This window comes from Cavia porcellus, unplaced genomic scaffold (genome assembly GCF_034190915.1).
Source record: "Cavia porcellus strain 051 isolate PalLab524CR breed Dunkin Hartley unplaced genomic scaffold, mCavPor4.1 scaffold_10, whole genome shotgun sequence".
In the NCBI taxonomy this organism is placed as follows: Eukaryota; Metazoa; Chordata; class Mammalia; order Rodentia; family Caviidae; genus Cavia; species Cavia porcellus.
The window spans coordinates 55,760,308-55,781,537 of NW_026947493.1; the positions used below are offsets into that span (position 1 = coordinate 55,760,308).

The 21,230-nt window shown below is 43.3% G+C and overlaps 1 protein-coding gene across 2 annotated transcripts in view; it reads right to left on the reverse strand.

The window, feature by feature from the left end:
• Positions 1–323: 323 nt before the first annotated feature.
• The window catches only part of Znf704 (zinc finger protein 704), a 203,491-nt gene continuing 182,584 nt past the window's right edge, over positions 324–21,230 (reverse strand). The window contains exons 8-10 of one of the 2 annotated variants that reach the window (XR_010050201.1): positions 12,774–12,874; positions 11,304–12,171; positions 324–10,229 (exon numbers count right to left, since the gene is read on the reverse strand). Coding sequence is in view for 1 of the 2 variants with exons in the window: in XM_063257493.1 (XP_063113563.1) it covers positions 12,060–12,171; positions 12,774–12,874 (213 nt within the window). In the remaining variant the exon portion in view is untranslated. Of the gene's footprint in view, positions 12,172–12,773; positions 12,875–21,230 lie in introns of both variants that reach the window. The other variant, XM_063257493.1, reaches the window with a different exon arrangement.

Sequence of the window (21,230 nt, forward strand, 5' to 3'; positions counted from 1 at the left end):
ATGCACTGTACCTGGCTTTTCTAGGTGAACACTGCAAGTTTTGGTGGACAGATGTAGCCAGGGGAGAGTCTGCTGGATGGCTTGGTACCAAGTGGCTGCTGTCTATTTGCTTGGCAAACTGGGTTGGTAGCCTAGGGCGAGCCACTGAATGGTTTAAGTTGTAACTGGCAGGGCTGAGCACTGAAAGGGAGCTGCACCTTCCACGTATCTAGCAATGTGCTCGGTGGTGAACAGTCAGTAGGGAAAAAGTATGTGCTTGTTTCTTACTTAAAAATCTTTCTCGTAGAAATTAGTTATCCTTTACTTAAATAAACAGTCCCAAGTAGCAGATACACAAAAACTTTTATTATGGAAGTTAGACTTACTTCATGGTAATTAATCAGTTACAAGTGCATTTAAATTCATGTTGTGGACAGCGCAGAAGTCAGAATGGTCTTATTGAAAGTCCAGTGTCCCGGCTTGGTTTGTGCCAGTACAATCCAAGGTAGAACCAGACACAAAGTCAGTACAGGTCAACGATGACGTCAGACTAGATTGGCAACACCATAGTCATTGTTACAGCTAAGCATTACAGAACATGAAAGTCCAGAGACCAGAAGACTAGTACTAAAGTGATTCTTACTACAAGCCTTTCCTTCTACCTAAATGCTTCCAGAGGACCGATGCAGCAATGCCTCAACTTGGGGCGAGGGACAGAGCCTCTCTGTGTTTTACCCTCAAACGGGCCACAGACCCTGTAAACATTCGGTGATCTTCCCGATGCCCCTTTCAAGTCAATACTGGCCGTCCCCTCAGGAAAGTGCAGTTTCACTGGTGTGAATGTTTTCTCTGGTAAATCTTCAGAGCTGCAAATTTCCTTTTGTTCCAATTAGCACCAGTTTAAAATATTTTTTTTCCTGGTGTTAAATATTTAGGAAACATTTTGTAAAACTAACACACAGAGTCCAAAACAATGGAAAGCAAAAAACATTCAAAAAATTGTCTTAGAGAACAGCATTTAGAAAAACAACATCATTTAAACATTCGACAAATCTATGTACAAAGTGCCAAAAGCTGGCCAGGAGCAAGGTTGTGGAACAGTCACGAAGAGGTTGATTAACCTGAACCTCCACAGGCTGTATTTACAGTCAGAAAAGGATTCCGAAACGGAGTATCAGAACGTCTGAATTTGGCTAAAAATCATATAAAAAGACAGATTGCCCCTCCCAAGCTAACTTCTAATTAGGTAGCAAACATACCTTAAGTGTGATCCTAAGTACCAGGTTTAGAAGTGTGTTTTCCGTATTTTACAGACAGTTGAAGAAGTTTCTCTACAGAAGAGAACCAGAATGGCAGAGATATGGATTTATTTCTGTGTTGTCAGATGAAGAAGGAACGTAAGTGCTGAGTAATACAGTAAAGCACTGACTAAAGAGCAAGAAACTTATTAGGGAAAAAGGTTTCATGGAAATACAAAATCAGCAGAGAAATGTGTCTTTTATATAAATTTTCAAATCACAAGTATTTTCATGTAATCTTGAAAAAATATGATTTGCTTTTTCAGATAATATTTTGACTTTAAAAATCATATAATCCAAACTTTATGAACTTTTTTTCTTGGATTGAGAAATAAACCCAAGCGACAAAATCTATGCTGTATCTCTCCAATGCAGTGCTCCTTAACGCTGCAGTTAATCCGCTGTTATTGGAATATCTGCCTCTGAGGAACTGGGCATATTTGTAAGAGGCAGCATTCCCCATTTATGCTTAAGAAGTAAAATACAAACCATTTCCCATTTGTTCATTCAATGGCTGAGTTGTTTAGAGCCCAGAGTTTTAGAGGGAAGTTTCAACGCACTGTCTTTTTAAACACAAGCAGAAGGACACAGTGGCATCCCACATCCCCAAAAGGATATGCATTCAAGTTTAGTTGGAATAATTTGCAGTTGTGGTAAGTCTCTATGAAAAAAATTTACTTGGATTCCATACAAAATATGTTACTCTTTGAAAATGCATAGTTTATCATTTTATACATTCATTCACTAATATTAAAATATTACTTGCTTACTTCGTAAGCAAGTCCTTGCCCCCTGAATCGGGGCAGGACTGTACTTCAAAAATCTCTAAACACAGGATAGCACTGCCACATCACTTTTGGATTAGTGCCCATGCATGCTATGGCCTGTCCCTTCAACACACTGTCCTGTGGGAAGGACAGCTTGCTCTTGGTCTGCCTTTGCGGTGTTTGCTATTTGTTTCGCAGGCGCTAATAAAGCAACACTTTTTCCTACTGATACCATTTCTACTAACTATAATCATCTTTAAATATTCAGTAATTTCTTTTCAATATTGTAGATTTGGTGTAGAAAACAACTTGAAAGATGGCTTAACATTTAAAAAGTTTTCTTAAACCTTAAAGGGCAACAGAAGTTTCATGATTCCTGGTGTTCTCTCTCCCCACCCCCCAGCCCCCTTGCTTGAAAGAAACGGCCACAGGCCATGTGGAAGTGGTATTTGATGATAGTCTTGAACCCTTTGGGACCTAGCAATTTTTTTTCCTTATCCTGAGTTGTTCTAAGTATATAGGATTTTGTTCTATGAAACACTTTGGAAACTATACTAGGGTCTGGTTATTCCAGAGAACATTTGTTCAAGTGGCTGACCACTGTCCAACCATTATGTACAAAAATAGGAGTTTTAGGGTGTCTTGTAGGAAAATATGGGTCAATGATGCATATATGTATTTTATATCTATGCTCCACATTCCCGAGTTTACACTCAGGGCATTTTCAGTTACTGATGTCATGAAACTAATATATTCTGGGGTTGTTGAGATTTTTCTTACAAAACCTAAGTATTCTAAAGCTTTCTACCAGTGTTCAAGGAGTTTCCCGTCGGGATGCTGGGGGGAGACAGGCTTTGCCATCATCACAGGGCTTGGTCAAGGCATAGCCGTTGATTTCCAGTGAGTACAGGGGAAAAAAGGTAAAACAAGGGTTTGTAATTTATGTGTCGCTTCCTCACTTTGGGGGTGGCTGTTCAGTGTGAAGCTCCACTGTCGATCCCTGAGGGTAATTCAGACTCTGGACTCTGGCAGCCACAGGCCCACGAGCTCCACTTCTCCCCTTCCTGTCTCCGCGATCTGTGCCCGAGCATAGGAAGGTGTTTGCTATGGCGACGGGTGAGGGCTCAATGACATGAGCAGACTGTAGTCACTTCCTCTTTTTGTAAGTGTAACATTAAAACCATTCTACCCTGCAGGGGCTACTTTCCCCACACATAGGCCAGTTCCCTTTCTGTGCTCTGTAACTGCGGACAGAGGTCAGAGCCCAACATAATGAAATGCTTGCCTGGTGTGGATCCCAGATCGGGTCATGGGTCCTGCTCACTCTGATTGTCTGGTAGGTATGTGGGAGGGCCTGCAGGTGTGTACCTTGTAGCTCACTACCCATGAGTCTGAGCAAGTTTCTCATGGTGAGTATGGCAGGTTGTGAGCCAAATGAGTACCTGTCCTTAAATCACCCAGCCTGTGTAGACGCATGGAAATGTTTCATCTGCAGAATGTGGGCAGGCATACTGTGTAGGCCCAGCGTATCTCTCCAGGTCCATGGAGCACTCTGGGCCTTACTTTAAGGGAGAGCAATCAGTAGCACAAAAATTCCCATCCATGGCTTTGGAAGTGGAGGGAAAACGTGGTCTGGCTACTGGCTTGGGGAGAGGAGGCCACAAAGGGGGAGGAACAGATAGTTGCCAAAATGGTGGAACACAAGGCTGATGGCCACAATGGGATGATCTCTCCTCACTCTCAAAGCTGTTTCTTCTTGAGTGCTGATTTTCCTCATCAGTCAGGGATACAGAGACAATTCAGGAGCAAATGGGTGAGCACCTAGTTGTTTGTCCCAGAGGAAATCGGCTTCCTTGCCTTTCTCAGGAGTCGCCATTTTTTTTTTTTTTTTTTGTACTGAGGATTGAACTCAGGACCTCACACTTGCTAGGCAGGCGCTTATGCCACTGACCTAAATCCCTGGCCCAGGAGTTGCCATTTTCTACTGTGACTAATTTTTGAATTAAGAATTCAGAGAACAGACTTTGGTAAGAAGATGTGGCAAACCCAGAAATTAATTTTTAGCATTTTTGTACTATAAACAGAGGACATCTTCTCTCTGAAAGTTGGTAGTTAATTACACGGATGGTGCCAAACATGAACACTATTTAAAAAGGCAAGGACTGTAATAGAATCATCCTCTGTGCCTCCCTTGGAAATCTATAGCTATGTGGTTTGACAGCCATAGCTTCCTCCTTGTTCCCTGGCATTTGGCTCTATGTCCCTGTCATGGTGTTGGTGACAACCGTTACACACAGACTAAGCCACTTCCTCCTCAGCACTGCACAAGTTCACATAGTAAAAGAATCGTTCAGCAAAGAGTACCTCGATGAAGTCGTGACGTGCTCAAATGGCTTTTTGAGGCACCTTCTAACTCTGACAGATTCGGTATGGGTGATTTTACTGTAAATTCAGGATATTATGCCTGGTAAACTAGGGAGAGAAGTCATTTATTCATGTATCAAACAGCATTTTAGTCATTCACATTGAAAGAAATCTCAGGCATTTGTCACTGTTTACGTTGCATTAAAATTTAAACATGACTAACACCAGGCATTTTCAACTTTGATCTCTACAACTTATAAGCTGGTTATATTTTCTGGCATCAACTGAAGTTTATATAGCTAGAAAATGTTGGGATGCTTATAGCAAAATAAAATTTTCCCAGGGAGTCAAAACTTTTACTCAGAATATTGCTTTAGTGAATGGACTCCCGCAATTAACTGCATATTTGGCTGTGAGCTGGGGCACGGCAGCTGTAGTGTGGGGTAACCGAGTTTGCACCCAGCAGCATGAGTGGGTGGGCGGGCTTGGTCTTCTTGGGTCTAGTCATCCTGCGGGTCTGCAGTCTGAGCGGCCCGTTCCCTATCCCTGCGGCCGGCCTCCTCCCTTCCCGCTGTGGGCAGTATGGAGGCTGCCTCTGAGGTACTACGGAGTGGCCCTGGAGGCCGTGGTAACTGTGATCCTCAGTGTTCCTTCTCTACACTGGGCTCTTCATGAAATAACATATCTCAAAAGAGAAATACTTTGTCTTAGGTGGTTACCTAATGTCATCAGGACTCCAGTGTAAGATGGTTTAAAATAGTGCCTTTGAAAAAAGCAACTTCTGCACATTCTGACATTTATTCTCACTTTGCTTTTGCCCCCAGACAAAGGTACTATGATTTCCTGTGTCCACTCAGGCAGTGGACACTGCAAACAGCTAAGTGCCTGCCAGCAGGGAGGTGACGTGACAGTCGCATACACTGGAGTGAGACTGCTGAGGCAGGCTGGTTCCCGCAGGAGTGTGGAGGTGGCAGAAGGCTTTGGCACAGGCGGCATCATGTGCCACCTTAAACTTCAGGGGTCCTGGCTGCCATCTCCTTGCCAGCCCCTTGTCACAGTGGTCACGGCCGTGAAACAGCCGAGAACTAGGGCCGCAGTTGCTCAGCGCTCTGGGCAGCGCCCGGCAGGTGCGGCGGGCGGCTCTCGCTCGAGCTGGCCCGTGACTCGGTGCGTGCGGGTCAGAGGCAAGGCTGGGAAAGCTATGATTTCCTTCAGATACTGTCTGGGAATAACTTCTGCATTGAAGTGACCACTTCCTCCGTTTTAATCCTCCAGATAGTATCACCACGTGAGTGTGAGGGGCTGAGGGAGGAACAGGACAGTAGCAGGCGAGGGGAAAGCTTTCAACAGCTGAGCCCATGCCGCAGGCTGCTTCTGCCCACGGACAGTTTCTCTTGGGTCTGCAGTGTCGGCCAAGTGTGTGGTTGGTTGTCGACACTCAGTGTCAGGGAATACTCAGTGTTTCCAAGTGAGAAGATCCAGCAGCCCTGGGTCTCCTTCCCCAGAGATGTGTGCCCTGGGGTGCAACAGGTCTCCCCCATTCTCTAGGGTCCTTCTTTGGCCTGATGTACATGGATCATTTACAGACTCACCTCGCCTTCTAAGGCATCCAAATCTGCAGCCCCTGCTCTGCACCACTGGGAAGCTTCTATTTAAAGATGAAGTGGGCTCACTGGGTTGAAAACTGCATAGCAATGAACACTTGGGAACCAGCTTCTAACAATGGAGCTACTGCAAGGCAAAGATGCAGGACGTTCGCCTCATTCAGAGACCGGAGGCCATGGCCACACGAGCTTTTCTCCAGCTTCTGCTTTTCCCAGCCTCATGTGTGCAGGTTCTAAGGCCTATTTGAAACCAAGTCCAGGTGGCCTTCTGACCAGGACTCGCCCAGTGGGCAGACAGCTCTTATATCTCAGCTTTCTTTCTGATGGCCTCTGTATTCTTGGCTAATGAGACTAGAATCACTGGAATCTTGAAAAGATACTTTCTTGTTACAACAGTGAGAGGGCTTGAAAAAACGGTACAGTATGATGAAATGGTTTTGGCAAAGCTCAGAATTATTTGTGCAGTGACTAAACACTCAGCTCCTCTCCTCGGCCCTCAACTCGTGGAAATACTTTCTGCTCATGATCTTGGGAGACTGCGAGTTCTTCACAGTGAAGGAAATCAAGTGCTTGTTCCAATGAAAAAGTTAAAGTTCCTTTGTTAGTGCTGAGGACAAACTCCTTTAAACACTACTGATCTCCTAATTCTGTCTTTGGATGTACATATTATGAGTTTGGAAAATTTGACATAGTGTTATATACTAGTTAAATGTAGGGTTGTGGTTCTGATAGGTTGAGTGGAAAACTTTTACAGAATGTGTATCATTTTACACTAAGGAATTTACAGGAATATTTCTCCCATGGCCTATAAGCATTTCTGCTCAAAATTTGCCTTTAGATTTAAAATACATATAGTGAATTTTTCAAATGTGCATTGAAAACATACTGGTGATGATACAGGTGTGGCGGCTGCTTTCCTGATTCTCTTGTAAATAACCATTCCGTTGGATCTGTCTTTCCCCCCTGCAGAGGGTTCACTGAAAAGATATGCATCAAAACACTTGCTTAAAAGAGGCATAGCCCTTTGTTGGTGAGCAGGAATTGTGTATAACACTAACACTTCCTGTCTGGTAAAACACTGTATTTTAAAAAATAAGCTACAATGTATAAAACCAAGGTCATTTCCCACAAAATGTGCGTGTTCTTTGTGATTATAAAACACTGCATCTTGTAAAATATTTCCAGTTCTGCTAATTTGAGAAGTTGAGTACTAACGCTTATTATAAAAGTGTCATGTCCCTTAGAAGTACAGAAGCCTAAACAGTATATTTGTTTCATTTGGCAAATTCTTGTATTTAAGATTACATTTTGCCACAACACGTTACCATTGTGATTTTCAGACCTACACAACCAAAGTTATAAAACATGAGATTGTCTTCCAAAAAAAAACCCAAAGGAACTATTTACAAAATAGGACCAGAGGTAAAAATTCTCATTTTGATTCTTGGTCCTATGATAGATACACCTTTTAAAGCATGTATATCATTGGATATAGGCTTTTTAAAAAAAGTCAGCCATCATAAGCAAACCACTTGGTCTTAAATACATTTTATACCTTCTTCTCTACTGATGTGCATTACTAGACAACATGACTGATACCTAAAAGTGCGAATCTCATTTTATTTACCGACTCTGGGTTTGGTGAATTACAATGCACAAAGGACAGAAGGAAACAGGTCCAGTATGGAGGAATCCCCACAGGTAGAGGAATGGGGGCGTCCGTGTGCCGCTGGTAGGGTTCTTTTCCTAGAGAAATGAAATTTCCAGTTGACCGTGTGCCCAGCACTCTCTCCAAAACGATCTGCATTCTCATCCTTATCCTGCTGTTTCTATCACTTGTCTGCACAAACTCCCTGTGTTCACACAGGTCAGTGCTACAGCTGATGCGGTCGATGGAAACCCTACAGGTTGTGCGAAAGAGCAGCACCTTGTCCACAGAAGTCCACGGCACTTTGCTCCGTAACATGCTCGTAAAGCAAAATGCACATCTTTCAAGGCTTGCTTTCACCTATGGAATTCTGCTTATAGCTAAGAAACAGCCACCCAAATTGGGTGATTATAAAAGGGAACGCAAGGCTTTGTATTCACAATTACATTCAGAAACAGCCTTACGGAGTCTATGAACACCTCCAGGCACTGGCCCGGGGTTCAGATGTCAGCCTTCGGGCTCGGGTGGCTACGAGGGACAGCCCTTCCGCGGGACGTAGCCCACCCCCGGCTCCCCAAGGCGGTACTGTCCACTTCACGGAAACGTGTTTTGAAATGGTACTGTTTTCACATGAAAAAAGCGGTTGACTAGAAAAGACTTTAGAGAATAAAAATTCTTCCTAGACTTCGGATTCTCTAGACCTAGTTTCACATAGCCTCTGTGTTTCCCTGAGGAAATGATATTTACAGTATTTTGCTACTATTCTCAAGGTATGCTTTCGTATGTACAGTGCTGGCCACTCTTCTCTGAGCCTTCTCACTGCCGCACTTGGTCTCCCGACAGTCTGCTGAAGGGGCCGTGGATTTCAGCAGCACTGGCTGACGCGTGACTCAGGGCTGTGTGCAAAGGGTGGCATGGCACGTTGTCATCAGGTAGAGCTGACTGCAGCTCAGATGGTCTCGACATTGAATGGAGCACATTTCAGGTTTGTTTTCTGCACCATACACGTGACTGTCTCTGAAAAGTCCAAGTGTCATTCTCGACTGAAAATTCTGATCGGCAGCACGCTTATGACCAGGCAGCAGCTCTCTGACAAAGGGCACGTTGTTTGCACATAGACCTGCTAACAGAAGCTTTGTAGCTGAGGATGCACATTCTTTGTCAGAAGTCCACCACTCTGCTGGGTGTGGTAGCACATGCCTATAACCCCAGCACTTGGGAGGCTGAGCCAGGAGGATTGCCTTGATTTCGAGGCCAGCCAGAACTGCATATCGAGAGCCTGTCTCAAAAAAAAACCCACCACTCTTCTCCTTTTGCCACTGGCTTTTGCCAACCAAGGGAGAAAACTTGATAGCAAGCGTATGGAGACAAGCCTGGCAGCTGTGCAGGGACAGTCACTGCTGGCTCCATGATGAACAGGAGCCAGGTGACCACAGGCCCCTGGTATCTCCTCCCTGACCATCAACACCTGATGTTGCCTGGGCTCTCTCCTATCTCCCACATGCTGTGATCCAGACTCGGGAGAGACGAAGACTTGAAACTGCTGCACAGGCTTCGCTTTGCAACTGGCTGGGGTGTGGCCTGTACAGCACCTTTCTCAGGGGAGAAATAAGAAGCTCTTTTGAAAGCAGGGGCATCAAGGGCCAAAACAAACCTCAAATATTTTCACTGGGCCAGACGCCATTGTGGTGCCACTGCTTTGAAGACAGGCCTCCGAGCACTCCAGGACGCATGAGGCTCCAGGTTAGCAGCCAGCTCGTTCTGGGACCGTTTCCCTTCTCACCTACTGGCCAAGTGCAGACGTTAAAAGTACTTGGTGCCACAGAGATGGCAGAAAGCGAAAGTCTGGCTTAATTTGGCACTTCATTTGGTTCCGGAAAAAGAAAAAAACACTACTTTAAAAAACTTAACTTGTACAACCAGTAGCTGTGTATTGCAGTTCAGAGCTCACAATGTGGCCCATAAAAAGTATAACTCCTTTCTTCAAGGCCAGTCGGGAATGGCATGGTGGCTGCAGGTCGAGGAAGGTGCAGAGGGTCTGTCCACAACTGGCAGCCAGTAAAAAAAGTACCCAGCCCGGGCTGGTCAGCAAACAGAGCACCCACTAGTTGGGAGGTGAAGAATTGGTATGCAGAAGTCCTTAAGAAAAAAGTTCCCAGGGAAGCCGCCTGCAGCACTGCAGTTGCTGCTTACACCTGGGAAGGACTGGAAACCAGGGGTGAGGGTGGAGCTGGGCTCAGCGAGGCCTCAGCTCAGAACTGCTCCTGGGCTGCAGCTCTGGACATGACTGCTGCCGAACCTCGCTCCAGAGCGGACCTCGCCTTCCATCACTTTTGTGACTTAATCCAAGAATCACCGGCTAGGAGTTTGGCTGAGAAGAGAAACCTCTGGTGCAGGCTTGCAGCCCGACTACTGTCAGGTCAGTATGGTCCAGGAGGAACTCCATGGAGCAGTACACTGGCCCGGGCCGCCACATGGCTCCTGGGAGCGCTGCTCATCACTTAGGGTCTCCTGACGGGGGCACAGAGACATCTCCCAGCAGCAGTGCTGCGGGCAAAGTGACAGGACACTGAGAAAAAGATATTGCGTGTGAGAAATGCCGATGCCCAGCTGTAACTACCAGGACATCTAGCACACCTGGTGTGCCTAACATTGATTAGTAACTTTGATATGAATTTGGATGAAACATTTTTTCTCTTTTTAAAAAAATAAATGAAGGAAAAGACCAGGATCTCTTCCAAGGAATAATTTTTAGAAAGTCATGAGTGTCTAAAAAATAAAATTGCCAAAATATATGAATACATAAATTATGAATGCAGCACTGTAGAACCTCCTTACGTACTCTTGCTTATATTAGAAAAGGGTATCTTTTTATTAGGTGACTTCTTTCTACTCTTTTACAAAAGCCTATGTACATTCTCTAAACATATATTAAGCTCTCCTCTGTGCAATTTCATTGAACATTCCTATGGCTGATCCTATGTCCCCCATCCCCACACAGTGCCTCCTGTAAGGTGCTCCTGCTTCCTTCTGTACGTACAGGAGAAGTCGGTCATTCACAGGCGACTGAGAGCAGGGCTTGTTTACTGCTCTTGACAGCTACCCCTACTCCCACACCACCACCACCACCAAAGCAAGTGTGCAAGTACAACCAACAGGTTAGAAATCCCGAAAACTAGCACACAGTGCATGCCCTGGCCCTACTGAACCGAACGATTCCTATATCAACATGCATTTTCCTTTTGGTGCTCTGAATGTTCCTTTCTGAGCAAATTCTTAATAGCGCCCATATTTTTACAAGAAAAATAAAGGTTTAGGCCTTTTTTCTATGTTTATATTTTACATCAACCCTTCTCCCAGATACACTAAAGCATAAAACCTATGAAAGTGCACTCAGCGTGGAAGCTGGTCTATTGACCTGATGTCACTTTCGGAACAGATGGGTCAGGTCAGCTGTGCTCTGTTGTGTAAAGCAAACCTTCAGGGACAGTCTGGAGTTCTCTACCTTTCCTGGGATTGGTTGGTGGTAGTATGTGGTGGGAAGGACCGATGACTTGTTCACCTGGCTACAACTTGACAGGCAAGTGGTACCAAAGAGATCTGAGCTGCGGTCCGATCGCATCCCTGAAAGAAGCAGGCTTACCCACGTGACTCCAGGTGCTGCTTCTTGTCTGAGCTGTGGCAGGTGAGGAATTCACTGTGCTGCCTCTTACAGAAGAGCTTCATACAGACCCGAGGAAGACTGCTAGAAGTTCCCAACAGTGACAGCAGGTGTCCTCAACTCAGCTGGGGGCTGAAGTCTGCTGGTGATATCCATCGCCAATTGCTTATACCATCTGGGGCCCTCCAAGCTAACTGCTCTACCATGGTTCAGTTTAGGGCTGGTCTTAAAAACAAAATAAAATTGATATAGAAAAGATACCCAGAGTGCTGCTCTTTCCTGCAACACATCATAATATGTAGTGCTCCAAGAAGTCAAAGGAAACAGGGAAAAAGTTATTCACAAAGGAGGTACCATTCTGTGTACAAATGCTACCGAATAACTGTAGGTTAAATGTTCTTTAAATGTCAAAAAAAAAAAAATCTCAGAAATGTCATAATTCAGAAAGCTTATCAAAATGTACCTCCTTTCTAGGTAAAAATGGACTCGGTTGGTTCAGTTGCTATAGAAATCCACAGATTTAGACCTAGACTCAGCAAACAAAGTTCACTTTTCTTTTGAAAGGGAGAAGAAAACCATTCTAGCTGTTTTAGTCTGGATTCTCAGAAACAGCAGTGGAACGTGGTGATTTTCTGTGAATTCCACCAAGATTCCTGGAGTGCTTTCCCTGGGCCTCAAGGGTCGGTGGGAAGGAGCAGCTCTTTGCAACCCGTGCAGCAGGAGGCAGGGGCTCTGGTCTCAGTCGACAAACCTCTGGCAGGCCTTCTTCCAGCGGCAAGCGGTGCACCACATGTCCCGATTCTCCATCCCATACACCTTCCGGCACTTCTTGCCCTCTCCTCGGGGCTTCCTGCAAGGCAAGGGGATGTGTTCAGAGAGGGGAACCCCGCGGGCCTTCTACTGAGCTGGGAAGCCCAAGGAAAGTGAGGAAGCGCAGCAGGGCTTCCCCAGGCTGAGATGTGAAGGCATGCCAATGCTTCCCCTGCACGCCAGGGAGCTGACCAGGGGCTTGGCTGGGACAGCCCGGTGCTTCTGTTTCCTCCACGGTGGACACGTTCTTTGGCCATCTCCATAAATCAGTGAACCTAAGGACCAGCAGTGGAGAGCAACACTTCCTTTTTAAAAAACTTTTAAGTATGCACTTCTCCCGTTTCCAGAGTTGTGGTTGGGTACTTCCCGGGAGGTCCACCCCATCTGGCTGTAAAGCTGGGCCTCGTGCATACAGGTTCGTGCAGCACAGTTCTTAGTACAGCCAATAATCAGCACTACTTATTCTGCAAGAAAACTCACTGTACAGCACCCCCCCCCCAAATCTCCATTAATACATGGGAGAGGGCGCTTTGCGGATTGTGAACACGTCTGATGGAAGGCTGTGGACCTGCCACCTTCACTATGCTCTGTTTGTTTTCCAGGTAATTCCCCCGGAAAGGAGCGACCTTCTGGCAGACGTACCTCAGGCTGATGGCCCCCCTCGGCGGGGAGGACAGGACTGTGTGGGCGTGCTGTCTCTGCTCCCCTGTGCCCGCTGGGTGATGATGGTGTGTTGGTGACACCTGGTAAAGACACAGAGTCAGGCTGACAGCAAGTTCTCTGTCCTGTGCATTTATTTAGCCTTTGTGGTGAGGGCAATGGTCCTTTACCACCAGGCACAAAGATAAAATGCTTTTCCACCGAGAACACATGTCAAACAGAGAGGGATAGCAGGACAGAATTCAAATGGCTCTGCTGGAGGACAGGAACCCTCCTTCATTATTGGTAGGAGCATAAACTGGTGCAACCACTATGGAAAACAGTCTGGAGATTCCTCAAAAAACTAAAAATGGAAATTCTATTCCACTGAGCTATTCCCCTTATAGCTATTTTCTTCTCCAAAAAATAAACACATTATATTATAGTGATACACACATGACCATATTTATAGCAGTACAACTCAGAAAAGCTGTGTATTGGAAGCAGCCTATATATCCACCAGCAGATAAATGTATAAAGAAAATGTGGCTTTTATAACAGTGGAGTACGACTCTGCCATAAAGAAGGACAAACAAGTCTTTTGTAGGAAAATGGATGCACCTGGAGACCACAAATAGCATGTGGTTTCTCTTATATGAGAAATTCAATATATAAATAAAGTGCAAAATAAAAGATCAAACAAAAAAATTACTGTAATCCGACATGGACGTTGTTTCTAAAAGTGTATCCTGATTTACTATAATCATCTTACATGTTTTGTATGTTTTTTTGGCCTGTTAATCAGTATGTATGATGATTAACTTTATAAGGACTTTAAGATAAATAAATGAACCTGATAGTGGCAGATAAAGGGTGGGTGGTGGGAAAGGGAGGGAACTGAAGTGTGTTGTGTACATATACCGATTTACCACAATGAATGTAGTCATTACTGTAAAGACAAACAAGAAAATATGTTGATCGCATGAAGTGTTAGAAAATAAAAGAAAGCAAAAAAGAATTTAAGTGCATATCCAAACAGAAAAACCCAAGAATATCTTAAGAATCTTTGTGACTTAATGTCTGTACATTCCAAGTAGCTCATATTTTCACTTGAGTAATATTGTACGTCTTAAAAGTATATTCCTGTCTGTCTAATCCTCATGAACCTTGTCAAGCAAGCTTCATGATTTCCCTTTTTGAAGATGAAAAATATCTGCAGCTGTTACATGATTTACCTGACTTTACACAGCTAGACAGTGACACCACAATATACAACTCTGCCTTCAGTTCACGCTATTAGATCAATCACAGCTGCTAAATACATGGATTCTCCTATGAGACCTTTCACAGCAGATGCAGGGGGCCAAGAGTCTAAGCAAACCAAAAACATGTGTCATCCACGTGATACCTACTAAACACCCACCACACTCCAGGCATGGCAATAGCTAGCATTTATTATTAAAATGAACTCTCATTACACATAACTGGCCCCACTGCACAAGTAAGGAAACCAAGGTGTAAGGAGGTTTGGGGGATTCTCCTATGGGTACAGAATGTGCAGCGGCAGAGCCAGGGTCGTGTCACAGCTGCACCTGACACTGCAGCGGGAACCTGTTACAGAGCTCCTGCTCCCAGCGGTAGGAAGAGGGCCCCCGCTGCTTCTCTCCTCTAGGATTACCCACAGGGTCTTGCACATCATCTGCTCCCACAACACTAAATATTTCCCAGGCCATGAGCTTCTTGAAAGCTTCAAAAAATCTAATTTTTATAGCAAAAGAAACTCCTGTTTCAGGCAAGTAAAACAGCTCACCTTCTGTATACAGACAGAGAGCCACTGCACACAGTTAAGAGCTCGATCACCCAGAAGTCAACACAGCCACAGAACACTGAGGCCTTCCTGTGGGCGCAGGAGCTCTTCTGAAACACACCTGCAGACTGATTTTCTCTGCCACAGATGCTAGTACTTTCTCCAGACTCTAATTTAAAATCTAACCTAATAATTAACTGATTGTTGCCATGACTGAATAATTCTATACCACTGTTTTTGTCTTTTAAGCTAAATCTGGGTGAAGGGAGGACTAACAGATGGACATACGTACTTTTAAGAAAGGAAAAGCTTTGGAGCTGCACATTTCCATTTTATGTGAAGAAGTATGTAGCTCCTTCTGAGTATAATGCCCCCCAGCCCTCCCCATAATGCACTTGGTTTTATACAAGATGCACAAACAGGGATTGAATGGCTCGGATGTCTAGGACCACTGCAGATGGTCAAGAATGTACTCACAGGAACAGTTCTAGACTACCAGGACAGAAGGAACTTAAAGATTACTTTGAAATGCCAAGGTGAGCTGTTAGGGAAATGGAAAAAAGTTGAGGTGACAGTAATGCTACTTCCATCAACCGTGGGCAATGCCAAGGGTGTAGGTGTTGCAAAGCTGCTGGAGTCCTTTTGCATGAGGTGTTGCGAGATTCATCAGAGGCTCCTCATCTAACATTCACTAAGCACTGTCATTCCTCTGGGTCTGGAGTAGGGACTGACTTTAGGATCTTTGTTGATAGCAAAATCTGAAGATTATCAAGTCACTCATATAAAATGGCATGGAATTTGCATGGAACCTACACAAACCTACAGCTACAACTATTCTGTATCCTCCAGTATACTTTAAATTATCTGTGGATTATAGTACCTAATACAATGTTGTGAACACTGTGTAAACAGCTCTATTCTTGTTTGTCTCGGGAATGGCAAGAAAAATTTGTACATGTTCAGTACAGATGCAATTAAAAAATATTTCTGACGTGTAGAGGTTGGTTGGACTTGCAGATGTAGACCCCACAAAGAGCACCGATTACCCTTACACACAGTAGGGACTGTCCTAGAGTGTGTACAGAATAGTCTCTGCCCTCATGGGGCTTACATTCTAGTGGAGAGACAAGTACAAAACCCAAATCATTTTAACGTTGAGTCCTGAAGAGAACCCAATAGGGTAATACACCAATGTGTAATTGAAGAGAGAGCCCTTGCTTACCAGGGGTGGTAAAAAGTGGCCTCTGAGGGTTCCTTCTCCTCCCCCTGAATGAGTGTGCATGGTCTCGAGGGTGCTGCTGTGAGGTGGGGGAAAGTGGGGGAGAGGGAAGATGTGGATTCAGGCTATGACTCGGGGCTTGGAAAAGCATTTGTGTTATTCGCAGTGCAATGAGAAGTCACTGGAGAGTTTTGAGAAAGGTACAATGTTTGATTTATGCTTTGAAAAAATCACACTAGCTTTCAGAAGTGGACAGGACACAGCCTGGAAAGGAGTTTTATGGACTAGCAGAGAGGCTTTCGAACCATCCCAGGCAAAAATATACCAACAGTTTAGAGGGCAGCAGAGAAGGAATGGGGCTGGATCTGTGTCCTTTACAGCCTAGGACCTACAGAGGTATGGGATGTGGGACAAAGAAAACAATCAGCAAAACTTACGGTATAAACAAGGTATACTGCACACAAATAAAAGACACTGAGACTCTATAAACAAGATGTACAGAACTGTATCAAAAAAAGTTGTAAGTCCAAGCAACAGGTCCTAAGCTTAGAATAACCAATTAGAGCTCTCTCATGGCTTTGATATGACAACTGTAAACTGTAGGTTACCACAACCTATGAAATTATAGAATACTACATTAAGAAATATTATGATCAAGGTTTTCAAAAATGGCGACTTGCTAGGGGATTGGGTAGAGAGTCTCTCCGGAGAAATCATATTAGATGCTAGAATATGACAACATGGAGAGGGCCAGAGGAATGGATAACAATTCTTATTAACCAAGACAGCACAGCTAGAGGATTTAAAGTCGTGCTGAGACTGTGAAGGCTGATAACGGGTGTCTGCAAATCGCACGCCTTTAATGCAGCAAACTGACCAGTGGACCCAACAGGAAAAGCTGTATTGACTTTTGGTGACTGCTGGAAATTGAGACCCAGGACCCCGCGAAGCAGCCAGGACTGCCCTGCTGCACCAGAGGAGATTGTAAAAAGCTCTGGAGCTCCGAAGCCGAACGCTGTGCAGTTTTCTGACCATTGCACGCTGTGCTGGGAACGCAGTGAAGGTAAGTGGCGTAGTGTGCAGTAGACTCAAGAGGAAGACCTGCACCGAGCCCTGGTGAGTACTAAGGACTGGGTCCCACGGCTGCTGTGGTTGGCCAGAGAACATCTTGGAATTGGGCAGAGCCCGCCACCACGGTGACATCAATAACACAGAGTCTGGCGGAAGACATCTTAGAGTTGGGCAGAATCTGTGGCTCGGTGACATCACTGAGTTGCCCCTGGCGTAGAGAGGTCTGGTGGAGGACATCTTGAAATTGGGCAGAGCCTGGTGCCGTGTAGGCTTCAGCGTCATAGAGAGAACTAGTGGAAGACATCTTGGAATTGGGCAGATCTGCTGTCCTGGTGCTCCTGGCACAGAGAGGTCTGGAAGAGAACAGCTGGGATTTGGGCAGAACCCTGTGCCACAGTGACATTAGTCAGCTGCTTCTGGCATAGAAAGAACTGGCAGGATATTCTGGGGCTGAACCAAGCCTCTGCTTGGGGCCCAATAAGCAGATACAAAATAGTCGCAACTCTGTGACATCCAGAAAGTACAACCTAATTTACAGATTGACTGGCACAGAGGCTGGAGGCTAGCCTGCACCATCCCTGCATCCCTGCCTACCCCAGATAACAGCAAATTGGGGAAGACAGCAAAAACTCAAGTCAGCACGCTTCTGAAAGGCCCTAAGCAATACGGAGAGGGCCAGAGACCCCCCAGGACACTCCAGTCTGAAAGAAATCAGAAACATGACAAGAGATAAATAAAAAAAAATCTCCAGATGCTCAACATGAGAAAATAAGCCTAGGAGAAGTAAACACTGAAGAGAACAAGCACAATAACCATCCAATACTGGATACAGCATCAGCCAAAACTAAAAAATACCTCCATGACCTCATAGATGAATTTAAAGCTGTACTCCTGATCCAAGGCAAGATATAAAGAGATTAATTAAAGAAGTGACAAGCCCCACCCAAGATAACACAGATGGAAGAACTGAGGAAATCAGAAAAGAAAGAGAAACTTCTGAAGAAGAATTTAAACATAACTTAGAATACATGAAACAGATCCAAAGAGATTACTAGGAAACTAAAAACTCCACTGAACACTGGCAAAATGCCTTGACAGAAACTAAAGCCAGCCTTTTGAAACTTGAAGAGAGATTTATGGCATATGATCGGGAAAGAAAAAACCTCTTAAAAATAACAAGGAGTCAGAAAGAAACAATTCAAAGGCTAGAAGATGACAAAAGGATACATAACTTAAGAATAAAGAATGTAGGTGAGGAAGCAGGAGCAACCAAAAATAAAATACAAAGAATATTCACAGATATATTAAAGCAAAATTTGCCATGTATAGCAAAAAGAAATGATATCCAGATAAAAGAGGCATACAGAACACCAGCTACCTACAACCAAAACAGATCTACACCTAGACATATAATAATCAAGATTCCAGAAATCCACCAAAAGAACAGAATATTAAAAGCAGCCAGGGAAAAGAAGCAGATTACCTACAATGGGAAAATTATCAAAATAACAACAGACTTATCAACACAAACTCTTAAATCGAGAAGGGAATGGGGAGAAATATTCCAAGTCCTGAAAGAAAATAGTATGCAACCAAGACTCATATACCCATCAAAACTCTCTCTCAAAATTAATGGAGAAATAAGATGCTTCCAAGACAAGGAGGAACTGTGGGAGTTTGTGGCCACCAATCCAACCCTACAGAGAGTGCTGAAGGACATTCCAGAGAAAGAGAGGAAAGGATACCAGGATTCCAGCAACAGTGGCAGAGAGGCCTCAATGAACGGGGCAGACAGTGGAATGAGGGAATAAGGTGGACAAATTATAGCAGAAAAGTGGAGTAGCAGACATGAGGCAGGGATGGTAAGCTATAGTCTTTAGTATAGACAGCTCTGAAACACTATAAAAAAAGGCAGAGGTCATTGTTAATAGTGTATCAGGATTTAAAAGACACAGTAGTCTTATCACTATATTTAGTTTGAATTTAATTTGTTCTGGTCTGTCCACTCATGTCAGATTTGAGGATACAGACATTTGACCCAAAAATAGCAGGTTATACCATAGTAACTATCCTTACTTTCCTACTAACTTAAACTGAAATCCTGTATTACTTACATTGTCTATGACTGATCTTAATTGAATCTGATTCATATGACCATGGGTTTGCCTTGGCTGATTTTATTTGAATTTGGTATGCTTGTTAGTATCAACCCTAAAAGTAGAGGCAACTACTCTGAAGATGACAAGATGTAAAGGATACCCATACTGGTATTAATTATTAACAGCTTTCAAATCCTACAATGCTTTCAAAGGTGTGTTCTTATAAAAATAGGTAATACTATGTTTAACTATATTAAGCCGATGATGTGGACAAATCTATTGAAAATAACAAGAGAAAATATAGTAACTACAGAAGATCACCTATATTGTGGTCTTATATGTCTTATCCATTGCATGTTTTTCTAGGAATTTGTTTTGCTGTCTTGTTATGATTTGTTTTTCCCTATAATACAGAGAGGATAGATATGTATGTAGAAATTCACACATGAGATTTTTTTTTTTTTTTTTTGTCTTTTCCGTTTTTATCGGTACCAGGGATCGAACTCATGGCTGCCTGCTTGCAAGGCAGGCGCTTATGCCACTGAGCTAAATCCCCAGCCCCTACACATGAGATTTTTTAAAAAAATTATTTATGGGAACAGATTATATAATGCAAGATGTAATAAACAGATACTCTGAAGAAGAGACACTAAGAAACCCAAAGCTAATTTTGTAGCATTATGATATAAATTCTAGCAATACTATTATTCACTGATCAGAATGATATTAGTCTAGTTTCTTAAGTTCAATTTCAGCATATGTAAAGATGGGGACGGCTACCATGAAGAGAATGAGAGATGCAATAGTAGTTATTATTGTCTTCCCCAATGTTAGATCTTGAGGACCTAAAAAGCCTTCATCATCCTGTAATGACTTGATTAGTTCTATAATACGCAATATGTATATAGTGTGGGTGACGATGGGGACAACTATTTGTAAGAAACTAGAGACAGTTAGATAGACAGTGAAGATCTCCAATGGACTTGCTTTGAAATCTGTATTTCTTTAAATTGTTTTTTAACTGTTTTGTTCTGTTTTGATATGTTTAATCTTACCCTCTTTGAGATGTAAAACAAGTGTGTAGGACTGATAACCATATTACTGAGTTTTTGTTCGATCATTGAGCAGAACTGTTTACAGTGTCACTTTTTGAATGTCATTTTAAATACTTTAATTTTGTAACCTGAACAGCTATTTCTAAGATGACAATATGTAACTTATCAACCAGCGATTTCTTACCGTTTATTTTTCTGTAATTTTGTATTATTTCTACCCTTTTTTATCTCCATGTATTTTTTGTTTCCTTTTCTTTAAATTAAAAAAAAATTATGATCATGTATCTCTAAAATTTAATTATCTAATAAGATTTCACTTTTTTGACCCCTACCATGTAATATTCAGTTATGCAATGGACAACATATTTCTACTTGTACTTTTATAGTATTTATGTTATACTTGTGGTCCGTTTCTGTTTCTGTGGTAACTGTCCTACAGGTATGCTTAGCAGCTTTTCATGAAATAGGAATGAAATTTTTTTTTTTGGAATTTGTTAAATAGAAATTTATACTCCCATGCTAAGTGTGAGAATCTTTTTTGCAGGATTATATCACAGAGCACTGTAAATCTATAGTATTTAGAAGATCAAAATGTAACATTTTGTGCTGATTTGCATACTTCAATAATCTGGAGCAGTTGAAACAGCTCAACAGAATTATAGTGCTCTATGTATAACAGAACATTAGAATCAGAGTTCTTGAAGTATAAACTACTAGAGGTATTATAATAACAAAGGGCCAAAAAAAAAAAAAAAAAGAGAGAGAGAAAACTTCTTCCAATGATTATGGATCAGTACTTTTTACGCTCTTACAAAGTAATTTTTTGAGCTCTCTTTTAAAGCATTAAAAAAAAATCCCTCAAATTCAAAACCAATGAAGTAGCTAACAAGTAAGCACAGCTCCCCCTCCCCAGCGTGGCTGTACTTGACATATACACAGGGTCTTAAAAAAAAATTAAGGTCCAATGAGGTCATGAGGGTTGAGTCCTGATCCGAAGAAACCCAGGGTCTCTCCCTCCTCCTCTCATGCCCCTGGTTCTCTCTCACTACCATCCCCTCCACAGGAAGGGCCCAGAATATAAACCAGGAGAGCACCTGTGCTAGAAGCTAAATTGGCTGCTTCCTTGACCCTGGACTTCTCGCCTCTACGACCGTGAAAAAATAAATTTCTCTTGTTGAAGCCATTCAGGTTACAGTATTTTGTTTTGGT